Source organism: Diplotaxodon limnothrissa, linkage group LG3 (assembly GCF_057381915.1).
Source record: "Diplotaxodon limnothrissa isolate DT_005_m linkage group LG3, D_limnothrissa_male_GT1.1, whole genome shotgun sequence".
NCBI classification, from domain to species: Eukaryota; Metazoa; Chordata; class Actinopteri; order Cichliformes; family Cichlidae; genus Diplotaxodon; species Diplotaxodon limnothrissa.
In genome coordinates, this window is record NC_140598.1 from 70,763,349 (window position 1) to 70,785,571 (window position 22,223).

Sequence of the window (22,223 nt, forward strand, 5' to 3'; positions counted from 1 at the left end):
TGCTTTGTTCATTTCTATTCGAGATCTTTTACAGGGAAGTTTACTCCATAATTCTGAATTCTTTCCTGTGTCTCTGGCAGGAGTACGGCCTGTGTGCTGGTTTTTGCCCCAATGGATCGGTGGTGTCAGTCGGCCTCAGTACAGGACGGTAAGTCAAAGCAGCAGCAGTTGTATATCTGAGCTAAACGCTGAAAAATCAAATAAACTCAGCAAACATTTCAGTGTACTCTTACACCCACAAGCTTTAGATATTGAAACTTTTTGGAGAATTTTCACCACAATGGATTTAAAATCAAAACAGTGAAGATGTGATTGAAATGCAGACTTCCAGCTTTAATTTAGGGGGTTTAACAGAAGTATTACTGCCGTTTGTTGCTCTTCATTAAATAAAAAGCCTGTTTTGTTGGGTTACATCAGGTGATTGACTGTTGAAGAAACAAGTTTCTTTGTCTTTAACTCTAAGGGTACGTCTGTCACCATCTTACATGCTGTGATTGCAGCCATTCCCCAACTCTCTGTGAATGGGACTCACGGCCACTGATCAACGGTCATGACAATTGACCTCCCAGCCCATTGTTCCTTCAGTGGTGCTGGTTTCAGTCATTGTGCAAATGTCCTGTTTATAAGATTGGAAACCTGCAGTCAGCTGAGACTGAAGAAGTCACCTGGATGATGATGAAACGTTTCTCCCACTGAAAACATCCAGATGAACAGAATCAACCGTTTGGGATTTACTCGCCTGGATGATTTTTTATTCTGTCACAACTTTATTTTGGATTCATCTGTCCAAACAGTTTTGTTCCAGAGCTGCGTCGACTCTTTTAGATGTTGTCTGGGAAAATCTACTCTGGTCTTGGTGTTCTTAGGTTCAACCAGTGGGTTGCACCTTGTTGTAAACTCTGTATTTCAGATCATAAAAGCATCTCTTGATTGTAGATTTTGACAGTAATACACCTGCATTCTTCAGTGTTATAAAGGGGTTTTCTTTGATCAACTTGTGTGTGGGGCGATCGTGGCTCAAGAGTTGGGTGTTCGTCTTGTAATCGGAAGGTTGCCGGTTTGAGCCCCGGCTCGGACAGTCTCGGTCGTTGTGTCCTTGGGCGAGACACTTCACCTGGCCGGTGGTGCGATATGGCAGCCTCGTTTCTGTCAGTCTGCCTCAGGGCAGCTGTGGCTACTGTAGCTTGCCTCCACTAGTGTGTGAATGTGTGTGTGAATGGGTGGATGACTGGGTGTGTAAAGCACTTGGGGGTCCCTAGGGGGGACTAGTAAAAGCGCTATACAAATACAGGCCATTTACCATTTGTGTTTTGGGGCCTGACACTGAGAGTGCCTCTATCACAGTTTAAGTCTTGGATCCAACTCCACATCTTTATCCATTTAATTTGAAATAATGGGAACAAGCTCACCTGGCAGTTTGCAATTCAGTCACATCTTGATTGTTTCATGTAATATCCAATGATTGGTCTACAGAGGCAAAATGACCAAAAAACAAAAGTAAGGAGAGAAGCTTGGTGTCTTTGTGTTTGGTACAGGGCAGAAGTCGTTGGTAGCCTCTATTAACATAAAGAGTTCCACCACCTGTATTGATTATGACTGTGAAAGCAAGGCGTATACTGGCGAATGATGACCATAAAGCATGCTAAAAGTTTCGTGAAGCTGCACAGTTGTTGATTGTCACTACCAAAGCAGCTGGTATAAAGCTGGGTGATTGCTGTTTTGCATACTGTTGATCATGACACATGGCAGTGAGGGGAGGCTGCACATGGCTGAACCCAGTTGCTGAAAACAAATCAGATCATTTTAGTTGACTGGATCTGTCTTTGTTATCAAGAAAAACATTTAAAAAAAGAGATGGAATACATCTTTCCAATTCTGGATACCAAACTGGACTTGAAAGCATTTGTTTATCACCAATACTGCAGTCGATCTAAAACACATCTTCGACAGAGAAAATCAGTTTGAAACAACATTTCATAAACCATAAACTTGATTTCCTCGTTATGCTTCATGACAATCCAACGACTCCCCTCAAAGCACCGTCAAAGAAGCCCGGTCTTCATCGACTCTACAGCCGGACAGCTGGACTGTGACCCATCAACACTCTGTGGCTCTTTAATGTTGTGGTGCCCAGTGTGTGGAGTGATTGTACAGCAATGTTGAAAATGGTTAGTAAGTTATTGAGGATATGGATTAATAGGTAATCATTTTGCTGAGCGTGCAGTTTACTGAAAACAACGCTTAAAGTGAGACAGGTTGTTTTACAGCTGATCAAAGGTTTAGGACCACGTGCCTTTAAAAGGCCAAATCTGTGCAGAAGTGTGGATTCATTCTCATTTTCTGTCACACTGTCAGGATGTTCTGATGGCAAAGGCAAAAAGACGTTCGTGTTTTGAACGTAGTCGGGTTGTTGAACTGCATAAGCAGAGCGCCATCACTGCTGAGGCCGGACACAGATAGGTGGAATTTCTTAAATGATCCTGAGGGTAATGGAAGAAAAAAGTCAAATGGAAGACCCCAAGAAACGTCACCAGCACTGAGCCAGAGGATCCAGTTGGCTGTTCACCAAAACACTGGACGATCCTCGACCCAAATTAAGGGCGTTACTGGTGCCGACTGCAGCCCGTAACCATCAGACGCCACAGCGACTGTTTGGACTTTGCAGGAGAGCACCAAGCATGGGACATTGAAAGGTGGAAGAATTCTCTGATGAGAACAAAAATGTAACCTTGATGGTCCTGATGGTTTCCAACGTTACCAGCATGACAAGCAGATCCCGACTGAGATGCTATCTACGCGCCACAGTGGAGGGGGCGCCATAATGGTCTAAGGTGCTTTTTCCTTCAGTGGAACAACGGAGCTTCAGGAGGTGCAGGGGCGTCAAACAGCTCCTGGCTCTGTCCAGATGTTGCAGAGAGCGTCCTCATTACTGAGTGGGGTGGTAACGGGTGGTAACAACTGGGTGTTTGAACAGGACAGCGCTACAGTACACAACGCCATGAAGGACAAGGGACCTCTTCCAGGAGAATAACATCACTCTTTTGGACCGTCCTGCATGTGCTCTGATCTAAGTCCAGTTGAGAACCTTTGGGGATGGATAGTAAGGGAAGTTTCCAAAAATGAACGACAGTCCCAGACAGTAGATCGCTTCGTGCGGCCGTCTTCACCACTCAGAGAAACGTTCCTGAGTTCACGTTTGGAACTCTGATTTGTGTTTTGGGGGCTTTACAGGTATTTTTGTAGGTGTGGTCTTAAACTAAACTGTAAAACAGCCTGTTTCAGTTTAATGTTGTTTTTAATAAACTACATGCTCACCAAAGTGTGTTGTCTCACTCCCATTTCTTCTTGTTGCATGTTGAAGCTCGACATGGGAACTTGTTAAGATCCAACTGTGCAAAATATGTTTGTTTTTTTTAACCATTTTTCAAGTGATCTTAAACCTTTGATCGGGACTGCATCAGTATGGATACACTTCTTTATTAATCATACGACAAACCCGCAGAAATATAAAGGCACAAACAACACATAACGAAACTTTTGCTACAAACTAAAAGAAAGAATTGATCTGTGGCTTCCTGTACAGCAAAAGAAGAAGAAAAGATGGAGAATTTAGCCATGAGCATTCCAGTCTGTTCTTTTCTCTGACTCTCCACCTGTCTCCTCCTCCACCCCCTGTAACACCGACAGGTGGATGGTCCTTGACCTGCTGACCAGGGAGGTCGTTTCTGAATCCACTGATGGGAATGAGCAGCTGTCTGTCATGAGATATTCACCAGGTCAGTCAGTAACTCCTCCTCCTATATTAACTGTAGATGTGACAGATTAGGGTGGTGCTCACATCCAACCATGTGGACCTTCTTCACACAAAAAACATGCAGCAAACTTTGAGTTAAAGCTTAAAACTGTTGTTCACAGGGTGGGATGTAGCAAAGTTTCACAGTGGGGATCCTCTTTGACTCTGTGAGTCTGTTTTTCAGATGGCAGCTTCCTAGCTGTAGGATCACATGACAACTTCATCTACATCTACAGTGTGACAGAGAGTGGCAGGCGTTACACCCGCTTTGGAAAATGTAACGTGAGTTAAACTTTAAATTATTTTATTTCACTTGGGTTTTTTCTTCTTGGTTAACAGCGCAGCACATCTCCATCCAATATGAGCCTGCTCTGGTGCTGTAGTTTCCTTCTTGTCAATAAATTTTGTGTACAGTTTCATTGTCGTCCACATATTATTACACATCACACTGGTCCGTAGAATGACCGTTACCTTTGTTAACTCTCAAGCATTAATCTTGCTGCTGAGGGTTGGTGCAGTGATGTACTTCTCCAGTCAGAACAGCTAACTTCCTGTTAGCTAACCTACCCCTGAATGTGATCCTGATCAGGTTCTTTTATTGATGACACTACAAACCTGTCCATGTCTCTAATGGTTTTTCCCCACTCGGCCATACACCCACCGAGAAACAGAGTCTGGTTATCAGCGATTCATTTATAAGACATGTGAAACTAAAGGCACCGGCCCCTGTAGTGAAACTGCTCGCTGAAAGGGCAAATCCCATAAAATTATAGTTCATGTTGGCAGTAAAGGTCCCGGTTACATCAGTCAGAGGTCACTAACATTAATATTAAATGGGTGTGTAACTTTGCCAAAGCAATGTCGGACGCTGTAGTTTTCTCTGGTCCCCTCCCCAATCGGACCAGGAGTGACGTGTTTAGCCCCATGCTTAAATTAGTGGCTGTCCAAAAAACGACGTGGGCTTTATAGATAATTGGGAAGCTTTCCAGGAAAACCTGGTCTTGTTAGGAGAGACGACGTCCACTTTGGATGGAGCAGCTCTCATTTCTAGAAATCTGGACAAATTTATTAAACCCCCCAAAATGTGACTATGCAGAGATGGGACCAGGAAGCAGAGTCGCAGTCTTACACGCCTCTTGTAATTGTTTGTATCATATCTATCTAATAGACTCCAGTTTGTGCATGTAAATGGAGAGTCCTCTTCACACACTGAGGTTAATTATGGAGTTCCACAGGGTTCAGTGCTAGGACCAATTCTGTTTACATTATACATGCTTCCCTTAGGCAGCATCATTAGAAGACATAGCATACATTTTCACTGCTATGCTGATGACACCCAGCTCTATCTGTCCATGAAGCCAGATAACACACACCAATGATTAAACTGCAGGAATGTCTTAGAGGCCATGCAGGTCTTTGTCTTTAACTTTCTGCTTGTAAATTCAGATCAAACTGAGGTTATTGTACTCGGCCCTGAAAATCTTAGCAGTATGCTATCTGACATCTGTTAAGAATAGTTCATGTATTTGTTACTTTTAGGCTGGACTATTGTAATTTGTTATTATTATACTCATGCTAGCTATTAGAAAGAATGCCGTTTAAATGCACTTGAACATTAACTTCACTTTTAATGACCTGGAAATCTTTCATATGCAATGTGTGGTATGGAGCTTGCAAACACGGAGATTAATTATTATGGAGTTTTCTGATGGTGAAGGAAATGCACAATAAAAGCTTGCTTTCTTTAGCTAATGTGAGTGACACTCTGTCTGCTTATCTGTTGGATCAGGGCCACTCCAGCTTCATCACTCACCTGGACTGGTCCAAAGATGGGAAGTACATCATGTCAAATTCAGGCGACTATGAGATCCTTTACTGTAAGTGAACATCCAGCACTGTGCTTTCAGTGCTGTTATAGGAATGCCATGCAGTACATTCTTCAGCTTAGTGACTCTGTGTTTTAACAGGGGACATAGCAGCAGGATGTAAGCTGCTTAGGAACCGCTTTGAGAGCAAAGACAGAGAATGGGCCTCTTATACCTGTGTGCTAGGCTTCCATGTGATGGGTGAGAAACTCCAAAATGCTGTTATCCTCCTTTAGTATTGCATTAACTTCATGGGGTTCTTTTATGCAATCAGACTGATGAGTGTGGTACTGTGGTGTTCAGGTGTGTGGCTGGAAGGCTCTGACGGCACAGACATCAACGCGCTGTGTCGCTCTCACAACGAGAAGATGGTGGCTGTGGCTGATGATTTCTGTAAGGTTCATCTGTTCCAGTACCCCTGTCCTAAACTCAAGGTAACTATTTTCTTATTTAAATAAGAATCAAATGGTAAAAGTCAGCCAGCTTTAAGAGTCACTAGAGTTGTGGGACATTCAGATTCAGCATTAACAGTAGGAATCTTGTAGAAAGGTGTTTATCCTACTCTGGAAAGACAATGAGGGGGGAGGAGTAAGTGGGATATGATGGGCCTTCCTCTGCTCTGATCCGAAGTGGACCTGCTTCTTTTCTCTTCAGGCACCGAGCCACATGTACGAGGGCCACGGCAGCCACGTCACCAACGTCTGCTTCACTCACAGTGACTCTCACCTGCTCTCCATTGGCGGGAAGGACACTTGCATCCTTCAGTGGAAGGTGATTGGAGGGGGGGTGGGTAACAGCCGTGAAAGACTGGCCTCGGCCTCATCCACCTCTACCAGCTCTCCAGAACCTGCAACCAGCTAAGGAGACGGCTGCTTGTAAGAGTGAGGGAAAGCGGGCTGTTTTCTTACAGCCGCAGAGGCATCGAAGTGAGTTATGGGCTCGTTCTGTCCTCTGGACTGACACTGCTGCTAGTTTCAGGCAGAACATCCTCTTCGGGAGGAACATCCATGTTAATGTTATGCTTTAAATCCTTGTGAAACTGGACAGTGTGTGTGATGTTTCCCATAAGACAGAATCCTTGTCATTCTGTTGTGTATGTGGTGAGAACCGTTCTTGTTTGCTGGTGCAGAACAGTGCTGCACTGCCCGTGCACGTGATTTTATACATGTTTTAAACAAGGTTTGGTTAACATCTCAACTTTTTATATGCTTAGACTGTGACAGGCCTGTCCCATTAAAATCAACTCAGCATCTCGTATTCATTCATTTGTCTAACAGTAGATCAGTACACTTGAAAATGATTACTTTAGTGCAGTTTTTTATGTATTTAAATGTACGTCGGCAATACTGTGATGTCGTATCAGCTCAGCTCCAAATAAATGAGAGAAGACTCCGAGGTGTGTTGTGTGTGAAGTGTCACTAGTGGGCAGTGCCACTCCAGAACCTGTGAGTGCTTTCCTAAATAACAGGTCTCAGGTGAGAACACCTAGGACTGAAGTCTCAGCAAATGTGTTTTCACTGAAGACGGCAGTAAAGTCTGCGGTGCCCTCCTGTTGGGAGGCAGTTAAAGGTACATGGTTTAAGGTGGAAAATATAAAATTAATTGAATAAAATGAATTGAATCATTAACTGCCTTTAGGTGTGATACTTCAGTAAACTGATATGCTCTCCAACACTGCCATCTATTGCACTACCAGCAGCCCGTACAAGAAAAACACATACATTAGTGCTTTTTCACTCTATTTTTAAACTGTTTTTTATACTTGTATCTCATTTTTAACAGCTTCCGTCCGTTCAGAATTTGACCTATTTGGGGCATATTTGCTGCCATCATTACACTGACTCGTCTGTATATTCTCTGAATTTGCGATATTAAAGCCTGTGTTTGTGTGTACATCTTGTAAATAAGCGTTTGTTTCCGGTAAGCATCTTGAGACACTTTGTAAGCTACAAGCAGTAAAGTAAGTTTAGCATGTCGTACTTTTCATAAACAGGCCGTCCGTGTCACTAAACCAGCGCCGGTGAACAAGTTGACTGTGAGACGTCGGTGATTGTCGACAAAATCCGAAGTTGACGATTTGTACACGAGGGAGGGAGGGGGGGCTGTGTGTGTGTGTGTCTGTGTGTGTGTGTGTCTGTGCGCGCGCGCTGAACTGAGCGGAGGTGAAGAAGAGGAGGATGAAGCTGGGAGCGGAGGATGGGAGGAAGAGTGGATTAAGAGACAGGCTAGCTGTATGTGAATAAGTGAGTGAAGAAGAGGAGAGGAAGGTCGCCAGAGAGAGAAAATAAAAACTTCTATTTTTGGAGATAATTGCCGGAGCGTCGCCAACGGAAACTTTCAACTTTTTACCCGCCACTGCTCTCTTGTTGTACCCAGAGCCGGCTTTGTTTCGCGGCGGGGGTGTTGACGATAAATGAAGGAATAAAATAGACTCCCATCGACCTGTTTCTACCCAAGCGGGGAATACCCTGGGACTGCTTCTGATAAAGGTTACGAGAGAATGGCGGCCAACATGTACCGAGTGGGAGGTAAGGAATGGTTTACATTTTTAAGACACCCCTTCAACGTGATTGTTCGCTTCTACTGGGAGCTGGCTAACTAGCCGCTAGCTGTCTCTGCTGTTAGCAGCTAGCTAACGCTAGCGTACGCTGCGCGACTCCGGGCTTTCATCAAGACAGTCAGATCTGCCGAAACAATGTAGTATGACTTAGCTTACAGACAGACGTAAATAACTTCACATTGATTTGGTTTCCACACAGCTGTAGCCAAGTATAGCTGCTTCTGTGTTCGGACTGTAATAATACCATACATTGATCAGTGTATATTTGTTTTAAAGTTCAACTTTTAGAACAGATCTGTGTTATATCCCAGTTAGTTCACGCCATCATAGTACCGTACCACAGGGCGGCCGTCGCACAGCATGAACCGGTTCTGAAAGTTTGTATTTATACAAATCCATCCAGCCAGCTGGATCCAGGAGATCCAAACATATGTGTTGGTTATGGATAAGCGAAATAACAGTAAATTGTCCAATTCTCTGACGTGTAGTCTATAGATTTGATAACGTCCTCAAAATGAACACAATGCTAGTTAGCATTAGCTGCTGGCGGTTGAGAAGTAAGCATCTAGCTAAATTTGGTGACGTCTGTGATGGCTTGCTAACACCGCTCTGCTAGCTGTGTCAGGCTGGTAGGTTAATTTCATTATCGCCTCCGCCATATCACTAGATGTGCTAATTCTGGCTGCTAAGTCCTGTTAGCTTGGCGTAGTAGCGGTGCTATCCGAGCTCAGTTAAAATTGTGTTAAGAATTTAGTTTACAGACTGTGAACAGTTATATTGGAACACCTGCAAGTGAACGACTGAATTTGTACCAAGTTGAGTGGTAATAACTCGTTAAGTTCTCGTTTGTTAAAAATGTTTCATCAGTGCTACATGGCTGCAAAGGAAACTGGTATGTCGGTGGTATTAATCAGGTAATTAGTCATTAATATCATCTTTCGCAGCCCCCCGCGACACCAGTGGCAGGCAGGCATTTATAAGATGCAGTTCATTGGAGGTTGCTTTGCAGGCGTCAGAAAAGAAACTAAACTATGGTTCATACAAAGCAAGCTGCTGTTCTCTACTGTTAGTTTTCCAGTCGGATCATCAGGACAGTTGATTCTGGGCTTCAGTATTGATTGTGCAACCTTTTCAGTGCTAAGCCTCGGAGACGGTGCTAGCTACGGGTTCCCTGAAAATCTTGAGTGGGGGGGAAGGCTAATCGCAGTCTCACGAGTGTGTGGGGTATTTAGGTCATAGCGATTAAACTATGCTCTGCAAAACATGCTGCATATTTCTGCGCTTAATGTTTGAACAGTTAAAGTGTTTTTTGTTCCCCCCCCCATTAACTTCTTATCACTAACCCGCACTCCGTGCTCTGTGTGTATGACTGACCTCAGCAGTGCAGTTTCATGGATCCACGTATGTTGCTGCTAAAACACTTGACGTTTCGGCTTTAGGATCCCTGCTATTGTAGCTACTATTTGTGCAGAGGTGTGCAGGGTTTCATTTTTGTTGAGAGCAACATAGCGCTATGTGGAAGGACAGTCAATTTAGAAACATCAGCTAGGAAATTGTAGTCATTTTGTAAGGTGGGTTCCTAGAGAAACCTATTGTTTGGAGCTAATTATTGGAATTTATAGAAGAGATAAAGCATCAGAAGACAAAGCTTGGCACTAGTCATGCATTAGCTAAAGAGAATTATTGATAAAGGGTTATATGGAAAATTGTCAGAAAATTCAGTGGTAAATATTGTGAACAAAGATTAAGTTTAAATTCAAGATTAAGATTAAGTTAAGTATCTTACACATTGAGAAATGTGCTTCCATCACTTTGTGGTTGGACTGTAGAGGGGTTGGAAGAGCTGCTGGACCTGTCCCAGCCACCTTGCTAGATCAAGTTTGTGCAGGGAAATAAAGGCCATAGTGTGATGCCACATAGTGCTGCATCAATGAGCCATAAACCCAGGAACAGGATTTTTCATTAGCAAAGACTATTAAATGCATCATTATGTGTATTTTAAATCAATTATAGGGTAAAAATAAACACCTGTACAGTTGTATTTAAAAACTACAAAGTTCCGTTTTTCATGTCACTGAGGCTTTATAATATTTTGCATCTGGTGAATTGATCGAGCCAGCTGGGGCCTTTGTGTGTGGGTTCTCTTCAGGCACGAGTTACCCACTCGGTGATTCTAAACTGGCCGTAGCTGTGAATGGTTGTCTGTCTCTGTATTACGCTGGTTTTATGGTCCCACGTGTATCTGTTCACATACACAATCTGGATTGGAATTACTGAATGTTGACAAGTGGAATAGAGAAGGGAGCAAAGTTTACAGGAAACGGGAGAATGGAGTAATAAAAGCACTAACGGTGGTTGCAGTGACACTTTTCATTGTTTTTGTTTCACTTCAGCTTTTTGTATGTCAGAACTTTGCTTTCCTCAGCATGTGGCTGAAGGACATGGATTCATGAACAGTGAATAAGGTCGTTGCGTCTCCAGTCATTCAGACTGGAGAAGTGAGGTGGGATGATAGCAAAGAGAGGGAAGGTAGTCAGACCTGAGGGAATCAAACTATAAGAAGGCAACATTGCAGACATAGAGGACAGCTACAAGTACCTGGAGATCCCACTGGCAAATTGGAACCATGAAGAGGTCGCTAGGAAAGCTGTAACCACCAAATACCTGCAGAGGGTCAGGAAAGTCCTGAGGAGTCAGCTAAACGGTAAAAACAAGATCTGTGCTATCAACTCCTACACCCTGCCTGTGATCAGGTACCCTGCTGGGATAATAAGCTGGCGAAAGGAGGAGATAGAAGCCACTGACGTCAAGATGAGGAATCTCCTGACCATGCATGGAGGGTTTCACCCCAAGTCCAGCACTCTGAGACTGCCAAGCGAAAGGAAGGAGGTCGGGGACTAATGAGTGTCAGTACCGCAGTCCAGGATGAGACAAGAAAACAGTAGTCCCAGTGGTAATTGTAGCACTCAGTGCAGTGACCCCACAGCTAGGCGAGTGGCTCCAGCAGATCCCAGGAACAACATCTGAGATCTCTGTCCAGAAGAGTGCAGTCCTAGGAACAGCGTAGACACTGCGCAGGACCCTCAAACTCCCAGGGCTCTGTAAGAGGACCCGAGCTTGAAGGAGAGATGATGTGCAGTGAGGTTCAGGGCTGGTGAGGCACTGCCTTCATCAGAATCAGATTTAGAAATATATGAACCCAACAGAATAGATTATTCATCATTTGACAGCAAGGGCTGGCTCAATTCGTGGCACCGGCAGCTCGTATGGGCAACTTCCTGCTTCCACTCCAGTTGTCTGAGGCAGTTACCACTGTCCTGCCACGCAACTGCTGCTCTTATGGCCATTTGATGTTATTTTTATTTTATGAAACGGTTGTCAGTGTTGCTTCAGACTTGTTGGCAGTAGCATTTCGTAACATGAATTTCTTTTTTTTTTTTTAACATTCATTTAGTTTTCTTCCACCACCACCAGCTGCTGCTGCTGCCTTGAATTGAGCCAGTCCTCTCTCCCATTTCATCGGCAGCAGTTAATGGGTTATGTTTCATATCTCATATCAGCATTCTTTACACATACTAACTGTACCCCATGTGACAAATATTAAAAAACAAAGTTATTGTGGTCATATTTTTATAAATGGAGTCCCTGCGCTGATCCTTCCTGACAAAAATGTTCGTTCCTTTTGTAGAAGTCCTCCTCGTCTTGTTTCAACTTTAAAAGTCCACCTCAGTGGAGATCACTGCCAGGGAGGAACAGTCCTGCCCCAACTGTACGTCTTATTTCTTTTCAGTGCTGAGAATGACCAGCTGAAGCAACTGTGTTGCCTCAGGAACAGCTGAATGAGATCCTTGTGGGCTAAAAAGTTGAGAAGCCGTCTAGGAGATTTACATTCATTTCTCATTGTTTGTGAGCTATACAGTCCGATGAGATCCGCCTCAAGTCTCACAAAGTCCAACAGCTTGGCGCATTTTGACAGGCTCTGTAGGTTCACCTTATCAAGATATGATATTTCACCCAATTTTGCGCAATCGACCAAACCAAGGAAATGATCAAACCTGGCCTTCATTTGATCACTGTTGTCCAAAATTAAACGGAGCGCTTGTCTCTGTTCATCTCTGATCACCTGTCTGACTCTGTTTCCACTTCCTGTCAGGCCAAGTGCACCACATTTCTACTCAAATCAGTCATAGAAACTATCAGACGCCAGCCTCCTGCGCTCGAGAGCAGCAGCGGTGTCGTGCACGTGCGTGAGAGCACCTCGTTTTGCATCACTCTGAAAAACGCGTCAGTTCCATTGAAAACGCACTCACATCCCAGGAGGAGAAACTGATCGTATCCTGCTGCCATCATCAGCGTGTCATTATTCCAGCGGTCAGGATTTTCCATAATAAAATGCAATGATGCGTGCAGGTCAGTTTTGGTGCAGATTTATGGTCTGGGTAAACGGCACTTGATCATCCACCATCCGCTACTGAAACGTCCCTCTGCTGGTTTAATAAAGTGCATGTGACACGGGCACGCACTCTGCAACAGCACCAGGTTCAGCTTGTGTGCGTACCTGTGGGTAAACATGGCCTCGGGCAGCTTCTCTTTCATTTTAGCCTGCATATATTGAAAGTGTTTGAAGCATCTGATTGGCAACAGAGAGACATTGATTCGCTCTCATTGCGTTACAGGGAACAGGTTGTGAGGGATTGGGAAATCCAAGGTGAGGCTCAGCTTGCTCCTGCCTCACCGTGCGTCTCTTCCCCGTATTTGAACGTAAATGCTAAAATTCAGCAATTTTTATTAAAAAAAAGAAGAAGTCCAAATTGTTTATCTTAAATGGAAAGTAGTTCATTGGTATTAGAACGGTGGCTTCTACAGAGGGAGGTTGTCAGGGAATTATTAGGCATACCAGGAAACCAGGAAAGGGTAGCAAATATGGAAGTATCTTACTAAGGTTATTATAAAGTGTGTTCAAGTGTTACAATAGAAAACAAACCAAATGGAAAATTAAATAATTTGGTCAGCTTTAAATGAATAATGTAGACATTAATACAAATAGTACATTCTCAAAAGCTGTACGGCACACGCACACAGGGCAGTGAGGTTCATATATGGAGCTGATGTGGCAGTGAAGTGTTAAACACCTGTTCTGTGTCGGCACACTCTGTAGCTGGGAAAGAGCTTGCTCAGAGAAAATCCTTGTAGCCAGGGGGTGGGCTGCAGTTTGCAGCATATGCTCTTCTGCTGCTCTGTCAGACTGGAAACAGACAAACTATCCACACAGTTTCTTCAGCAGAAGTTTTCATCAACATTTTCTGTTGTCATTTGGTCTTTGAGCTCGTTCACACTGGTATAGCTGCAGTAGCCCAAACATTAGCGCCACTGCTGCTGTGCAGCAAACATCAGCCTCTTTATGTAAATTTTAAAGTGTTTTGTGTATGCCTCTTTCAGCATTTACTTTAATGCTTAATGAAGCACATCACTAAAAGTTGCATTATCTCTTTTTTCTTGCTAAAAAGGTCGTTTTGCACGAAGCTTATTTTCTGCAGTAATCAGTAGAAATTTTGCTGAGGCAACAGGGTAATGCTGACTTCACAGTTGGCTTAAACTCATTCTGGGGCCTTTTCAAGTATCCTGCACTGTGACATACTTTAAACTCTTTGGTATGTAACGCAGAAACAAATGCATTTTATGATATGTACATCAGTTACAATTTTGTTTCCATCAAGTTCATATTTCTGAATCATTTTTTGGTAAGAGCAGGCCGGTGCTGGTTCCTACATCACCAGTCCTCCTGAAGCACACAGTGTTCAGCCTGCATAAGATCATTATCTTCTCCAGAGATTAGTCAAAGGGCTTCCTCCTCCTTATTCACCCTCAAGCACCTGACAGTCAGCACCACTCCAGCTGCAAATGTCCACAGCATACGCTCATGGCTGCCTCAACACACATCACTTTAATTTAGATCCTCTGCCCACGCGTTTACATATTACCCGAACACAGAACCAGCTCTCCTTTGACTGCAGTGCGTTTGAGGTAAAATGGTACATTGAGCTGAGACTGAAATGAACTTTAAATTTGAGCATATCTTACCTGGGTGATCACTGCCTCAGTGTAAGAGCATCGTCTCCCCTCAAACTGGGCAGTAGGAAGTGATGGACGGCTTTAGTATGAAAAAATAACCCCTGCTGACATTTTGTCTCTAGATCTAGAATCCGTCATGTTGAGCACATGAGCGCTTATCCCCTTTTGCTGTCTGACCCAGTGTTATGTAATTTGGTGGTATTTTTTTTTTCTCGCTGTGAACAAGGAGATGATGTCTCTCTTTTCGAGCTTCCCACCATTGAGCTAAGTAGAGCAAGAAATCCTCTCCCTGTCGCAGTCCTTTCTTCCCCATCTCTGCTTTTGACGTTTCATCAGAAACCCACTGATATCGTCCCGGGGGTCTCTGTCCCTGCTTGTGGGAGGACCAGATGGAGTTTGATGAAAAGCAACACTGCTGTTAATAATCACATCAAAAGATACAGTGAAACACTGTGCCTGTCGTTAGTGGTATGATGAATGCTAAATGATTAAAAATCTGTTATTTGTAAAGCTCGTGTTGCTCAGGTTGTGCTGCTATTCTGAGCCCATAGTCAATATTGCTTAATATGTAGTCAGTTTATTCCCCTGTTTTTGTAAATTGGTGCATAAACTCAACCTTGCAACAGTGTTATGTTAAACAAAATGTCACCGCTCAACGTCTGTAAATTCTGTTTTCTTAGCCTTCTCAACTCCAGTGCAAAGTCCTAGAAACGTTGGCCGCTGTAGGACTAACAACTCTCACCATCGTTCATCTGTAGTGAGTGTAGACTCTCAGTCTGCTGTTTACCTAAGCTGTCAATATTTGTCCACGTCCATTTACTCTGGTCAAGGCCGTAAAACAACTCTTGAAACTGTCTCTGAAGTGGATCTAACACTGTGGGACTCATACATTTAGTGAATAAACTCGTGCAATGACCCCAGGGTCAGACCGCCAGTGTTCAGAGAAACCCTGCAAAAATCAAAGAGCTCCATCTGGGACTCTTCTGACCTCAGTAAATTAATATGAAAATTTATGACAGAGATGGCATAAATACATTTCTCTGCCCATTATTGTTGTAAGTTCTTTCCGTGATGGCAGAGTCATGACAGAGAGAATATTTAGCATTGTTCTCAGCAGCTGGGAACATCATCTCACTGGGCTTCTTCTTAGCGCTAGGGTGAGGAGTTCAGTCATTCAGTCGGGGCTAGGAGTTCAGTTGCTGCTTCTCCACATCGAAAGGAGTGAGCTGTGGTTCACACACTTTTCAGTAACAGTTTATTAGTTTTTCAGATGCTGTTTATGATATTTTATTAGTATGTTAAGATCTTTTGTAGTAACATGTTTTCATATCATATATAACATGTTTTTTTTAAATGTTTTTCTGTTTGGTTGTTCGGAGGATAATGTGTAATGTTCATAATGCACGATGCGAAGTGATGCACATTTAAGCGGTGTGATTCATTACTGAAGAATGTGATTATTAAACAGTTCTCAAATTTAACTTGATTTCTGAGTGTTTCTGAGTGCTATAATAGTTGGTTCGTCTTCTTTTTCCCACTTGTTTAGTCAATTAGGGAATCAGTTGGTAGCAACATCCCTAACGTAAGACATTTTAATCAAAAAGTCATTTTAAATCCCTGAGGTATGGCAGTATTTAAAATGTGGATGTTTTGTTGACAGGACAGCCTGGTTGCCAAGTACCCTACTAACTACCATACCATAATGTTAATTACATGATGTTAACGTAAGCATTCACCTACCTTTCACCAAACACTGTAGCCTGTGGAGCATAGGCTACAGTCACAACAGCAGCAAAGACGGCTGTCTCATGAAAATGTAGCGTGTATTTCAGGATTACTGTCTTTATTTAAGTCAGTGCAGACCTACTGCAGCAGCCCTTCTTTAGCATTTAAATGGTAAATGGCCTGTATTTATATAGCGCTTTACTAGTCCCTAAGGACCCCAAAGCGCTTTACATATCCAGTCATCCATCCAGTCATCCACCCATTCACGCACACATTCACACACTGGTGATGGCAAGCTACATTGTAGCCACAGCCACCCTGGGGCGCACTGACAGAGGCGAGGCTGCCGGACACTGGCGCCACCGGGCCCTCTGACCACCACCAGTAGGCAACGGGTGAAGTGTCTTGCCCAAGGACACAACAACCAAGACTGTCCAAGCCGGGGCTCGAACCGGCAACCTTCCGATTACAAGGCGAACTCCCAACTCTTGAGCCACGATCGCCCCGTAAGGATAGAGATTTAAGGATAGAGTAGCACACGTATGCTGCCACTGTCAGTTCCAGAACATTTGCGTGCTCAGTACATCCACTGCCTATAGTCACTGTGGTAAAAAAAAGAAGCCAGGATCGTTATCTCGCATTCTGAGAATTTTGACATTAAACTGTATTGTATTGTATCAGTTACGGTGACATCCTACTTTCAGTTACTCCTCAGTCGACTTGTGGAACAAGTTGTGTAATACGTTATCTGTAGTGCAGTCGTGCCACTTCACTGGCACAGGCTTCACTTGGTGTTTTAAGTGTTGATGCTGGTTTTATTTTCTGCTGCAGAAGTTAATGTAGTTGTTATCAGCCTGGTCGTATAGTGAAGACTCGTCTGTGACTCTGCTGGTTTGAACTGCAGGGACTGAAGAGCTGCTGACAGAGCTGCTTTCTCCTGACTTTGTTCGGTTTCCTTCTTGTCTGAATTGGTGTCAGTGATTTAAGCAATGTTAATAGGATATATGGTTTGAATGTTGGTTACACTGCAGACTGCTGGCTAGTCCTGGCTGACCACTTGACCTTTTTAGATGGGGTTTCCAGATGCCTCTTAAACATAGACATGACCAACATCAGAGCCAGAGTCTGACCTAGTATTATAAAACCAGCAGCTACAATCCTGCTTTATAAAACTGTATTTCAGTTGATCTGTTCCTGCCAGAGCCTCATTGATTTCAGTGCTGTAGCCACCCAGCTGAAGTCTAAAATGAAGCGCTCACTGTAAGAAGGGTTACTTGTGGTTTGCATAATAGACTATGAAGAGCTTATGACTGAACTAGAAACACAGAGGCTTGACACTGTCACACATTTCTGTGTGCAGCATGCTTGTGAAATATTTGAGCTGTGTTAGACCAAAGTAGTTTTGGTCCCTCCAATGAAACTTAAGATTTTGAGGAGTATTAATATTATTTGCTTCTAATTGGAAACAACATTATACTATCAGGACGTAAAATTGCTTCTCAATTACAAAATGTTGTTGGGTAAAATGTCAGTTTGTAGCTTGTTTCTCAAAAAGCTGTGAGCATTTGCTGCTCAGTATAACGGCCCCCTGCTCAACCAAGCGAGTTTTATTGGCACTCCTAAAATTCACTCAAGCTAATAATCAAGATTAGCACTGAGAGCATTTATAATGGAAAAAGGTCATTATTTTATCTTTAATGGCAGAACAATACTGGAACCCAACAATTTTGCATTGAATAAAGAAAGTGGTGATTGTTCATGAGATGGTTCACAAACAAAGCTGCACATATTTCCTGGAGCTTGAGCCACACGTGTTTTTGCCGCTGCTTCGCCCTTTAGGAAACTACCACCATGTCCTGTGTGTACTCTTCAGTGGGGCAAGTCATAACCAACATGTATTCTTAGAAGTTCTTTATTCTATTTCACAAGCTACATATGTTTACATGAAGTGTTATATGTACTTAAAGGCCTGCGTACGTCTACCGATGACACCATTCATTACCACTAAATCTATTTCAATACATCCACACAACTGTTAGTTGCATGAACTCACAAGTTTATTCAGTTGTGACTTACTGGCAGGAGTTGCCCTGCTGTGTTAGGGGTGGGCAGCTAGAAATCATAGGTGGACAGTTTGGGTGAAGTGAAGTCGAAGGTTTTGGAATTACACTAGAGTTGCCCTTTGGCCCACAGTGATATCTGTGTTTTTATGTGATATAAAAGTGACATTTGCAGTATTAATATAGCAATGCCAGCCAGCTGGTGCTGGTGTGCAAGACGGACAGACAGGTGACAGTCTCAGGTGTACACACTGCTACAAAACAGCACAAGAGAAGGAGGATTTAGTGTTTGTGTTATTACGAGTGCTAAACAAGAAGAGTTCCAGATGGTACAGTGGACACATGTTTGACTCGTTTGCTTAAAGCATCTTTCTTTCAGCTTGACGAGTGAACCGTCAGCTCGGCTCGACACCACCGAACAGAGGCAGCAATACAACATAGCTAACATTAACAGTGCAGTGGATCGTGCTTGTGCCGTGATGTTCAGGACTGCAAAGCAGGCTGCCTTCACAGCTTGTTGTGTTTGTGGATATATTCCTGACTTTAATTATTCAGAATATTGTCACATTATCTGTAAGATTAAAGTCAACTGTTGAACGGCGTATATTTTAAAGTAAAGGCTTTGCCATCAAGTAGAACCTGAAGCACATGAAGTACAAACATCACTAATGTCAGATAACTTTGCCGACATGTGGCCAACAGTAATGTTTTAATGTTCTTCAATATTAAAACATTTGTATTGCTGCATAAACATGTGACATAAAAATCAGTCAGTACTTTTAAAAGTTTACGCTGCTGTAAAGTATATTGTTATAGTTCTTTACTTGATGAGTACAGGGACGTGGGCTGACATGTAATCCATTGTAAGCTGATTCTCTACTCTTTGTTTCAGATTATGTGTACTTTGAGAACTCCTCCAGCAACCCTTACCTGATCCGGAGAATAGAAGAGCTCAATAAGGTAGGTTGGCTTTTTGTTTTTTTCAGTTTTATATTTCTCTCAAACAGCTGTGTGTACTGTAACCTGTTTACCTTCTGTAATGCACCAAAACTATAGAATATTCTTCCTATTCAAAGTGGTTACCAGGATGTTCTGGTGACTAATTTCATTTAAATGAGGGGGAAAAATGAGACTAGTTGATTGCATTGTTAGTGTTGTGCTGAGCACCAGGAGGACTGCATCAGCCCGAGTGCTGATTGTTGAACACAGTGACTGACGGGTTAAGCCCCCAGTAACCCACCACAATGGTCGCTTTGCTCAGTGCCATAACCTCGTCTTGTACTTACCGGTAGTTTTATTTATAGCCGCCATTAAGGCACAGGAAGCTGCTGGAGTATTGTTATTGAAGACTAAAATGCAGACAGAAAGGCCCACAAACAAACAGCAGCTGTAAAGGCCTGGCAGCGCATTAAAAAGGAGGAGAACCCAGCATGTGGTGATGTCCATGAGATCAAGACTTCAGGCTGTCGGTGCCGGCAAACGGTTTTCAACCAAGTGTTTAAATGAACATTTTATTTTCACTTATTTAATGTGTCCAGTTAGTTTTGAGCCACTGAAATGAAGGGACTAAAAAGGTTTTTAGTGTTTTTGTTCAACCCATCGAATTACAGCTGACAGTCTGCACTTCAACTGTCGTTTCATTCAAAATTCATTGTGGTGATGTACAGAAGCAAAATTAAGCAAAGTTGTCTCTGTCCATATATTTATGGACCTAACTGTGGGAGTAGAAAAAGTTAACTGGAAACCAAGACTTTAGTGTTTGTTTGTGTTTTTTCCCCCCACAAACTTACTGCAGTATCATTACAATGGTGGTAAAAACTGACACGATGGTTCACTCAGTTTCATCCCAACTGAGCAGTGCACGGCTGGTTGACAGGCTACAAACGTGTGACATGTGATGTCACGTGAAAATCTGCTCGCAACACTGGCAGGTTTGCCCACGCACAGGCTGCAAAGTGGAGGGCAGCACTGTGATTGATTAATCCATGGAGAATATCTCGAGTTGATTAATGTTGCTAGATGTCTGTTACGGCCCGGTCTTGGGGTACTGGAACGCAACATAAGGTTTGTAAGCAAAATGAACCCGGCCTGGTCCCCAAAACCACACCAAGCATCAGATTTTGAGCCATCATACATTACCATCTGTAAAGCATCTGATTGGCAACGGACACATTTTTCAGCATGACAATCCCAAGGATGCCAGGATGCATCCTAATTAGATGCCCGAACACCTCAACTGGCACCTTTTGATGTGGAGGAGTAGCGACTCTACTCTGGCTCCTATTAAATGACTGAAATTTTTACATTTTGTCTTAAAAAACATAAAACCTGATTGGAAACCTTCATTTTTGTACTGTGAAGACCACAATCATATTTAACGAATCCATTTCATAACTTAAAATGCAAACATAAACTGTGACTTTCAACAACTTGTGTACAAATTTTGAAAGCAAAGTTTTATACACAACTTTTTATCACTACTTACATAAACAATGCAAACTATTTAAAAATCAGCAGTAACAACAAGATGCAACACGGTGTATTTGTGCCTCTCCCAAAAATGCTTCCTGTCTCACACAAGCCAGAGGAGCGAATCACGCAGGAGCTGTATACCTTCTCCTGTTTTCTACCTAGAGACGGCTTCACATTTGCAGTCTGCCTTTGGCTTTTTGGCCAGTATCTGACATTCAGTAGTCACCTCATTGCTTTGACGCACAAAACCACAAAAAAACTTGAGTACACAGTAATCAGTAATCTGTAGACTTATTATGTTCTTGCATCAGAAGGATCTGTGAAAGCCAATGTAGCTCCAGTACTGGCTTTGCAAAGATGTTCCAAAAAGTAAAAACCTGAGCTGTGTGAAAGATGTTTGAGAACGGAGCACCACCATGCTGCACAGCAGTTAGCAATGAGATGTTCCATAGGTGTCCTTTCCTTATATGTAGCACCAATAACGAAATCCAGCATACCCACCAGAGGAAAAGCGCACACAGCTACATGACACAACAGAGGCCACACACACACTTTGGTTTGTAAGTCCAAAGAAAACAAGCCAGTGATTTGTCTACTGGTGATGAACTGTATGCTTGTTTCCAACTCATCTCCTGACTTTCAGAACCAGCTTTTGTTGTTGTTGTTGTTGTTTTCCTTTTTTCGAGTATTTACTTTGAGTACAGTGTAATCACGACAGACTTGTCATGATTTATAGATAATAACTTAGAATCTGGTCGTTATCAAGGCTAAATAAGCCACCAGTGGCTTTAATCAAAGGAGGAGGAAGGTACAAAGTTTCAGTTTTTAGATGATTTTGATGAGTAGGAGGGAATTACTCTAGTGCATCATTCTGGTTCTAATTTGTAATTACTGATTCTTCACTTGCAGACAGCCAATGGAAATGTGGAGGCAAAAGTGGTGTGTCTGTTCAGGAGGCGAGACATCTCGGGCAACCTCAACACTCTAGCTGACAGCAACGCAAGTGAGTAGCAACCAGTGAGCCAGAGCTCCTCCCAGTGCTCATCTTCTCCAGTCTGAGAGCAGCTATGATGTGGCTCCACTCTTTTAATAAACTTCACACTGCAACCCCAAAGCACTACTTCAGCTCTGACATTGAAAAATGAAAGGGGGCAAGTTTTCATGAATGAAAAATGGTGTTTCAGAATTTTTACTCTAATTAATTATTTATTTATTAAATGTTTACACAGTTTAAAATGAACCAGTAAAGGCTTTGATTCCCAACCCCCTGAACCACGGTCGGCCATGGTTGCCGGAAGGTCGCCGGTTCAATTCCCAGCTCTGTCTGTCTTGGTCGGTGTGTCCTTGGGCAAGACACTTCACCTACCGCCTACTGGTGATGGCCAGAGGGGCCGATGGTGCGATATGGCAGCCTGGCTTCTGTCAGTCTGCCCCAGGGCAGCTGTGGCTACAACCGTAGCTGCCTCCACCAGTGTGTGAATGTGAGAGTGAATGAATAGTGGAACTGTAAAGTGCTTTGAGGGTCTCAAAAAGTTCTATATAAATGTAAATGTGTACATATATATACACATGTAAATATAAATAATAATTATTAGTATTATAAAATAAATGTATGAAATGCACTTACATTTGTACTGAAATTAGCCCAAAAACTGCTGGCAGCTACACGCTGGACT

At 43.0% G+C, this 22,223-nt stretch overlaps 2 protein-coding genes across 2 annotated transcripts in view; both read left to right on the forward strand.

The window, feature by feature from the left end:
• The window catches only part of eml3 (EMAP like 3), a 32,337-nt gene extending 25,096 nt beyond the window's left edge, over positions 1-7,241 (forward strand). The window contains exons 18-24 of the mRNA XM_085349763.1: positions 81-148; positions 3,688-3,776; positions 3,978-4,075; positions 5,583-5,670; positions 5,761-5,859; positions 5,962-6,092; positions 6,313-7,241. Of these exons, the coding sequence (XP_085205889.1) occupies positions 81-148; positions 3,688-3,776; positions 3,978-4,075; positions 5,583-5,670; positions 5,761-5,859; positions 5,962-6,092; positions 6,313-6,519 (780 nt within the window). The 3' untranslated portion in view covers positions 6,520-7,241. The remainder of the gene's footprint in view (positions 1-80; positions 149-3,687; positions 3,777-3,977; positions 4,076-5,582; positions 5,671-5,760; positions 5,860-5,961; positions 6,093-6,312) is intronic.
• Positions 7,242-7,825: 584 nt separating this feature from the next.
• mta2 (metastasis associated 1 family, member 2) overlaps positions 7,826-22,223 on the forward strand; it is a 30,432-nt gene continuing 16,034 nt past the window's right edge. Inside the window, exons 1-3 of the mRNA XM_085349772.1 lie at positions 7,826-8,186; positions 18,968-19,035; positions 21,457-21,550. Coding sequence (XP_085205898.1) covers positions 8,159-8,186; positions 18,968-19,035; positions 21,457-21,550 — 190 coding nt within the window. The 5' untranslated portion in view covers positions 7,826-8,158. The remainder of the gene's footprint in view (positions 8,187-18,967; positions 19,036-21,456; positions 21,551-22,223) is intronic.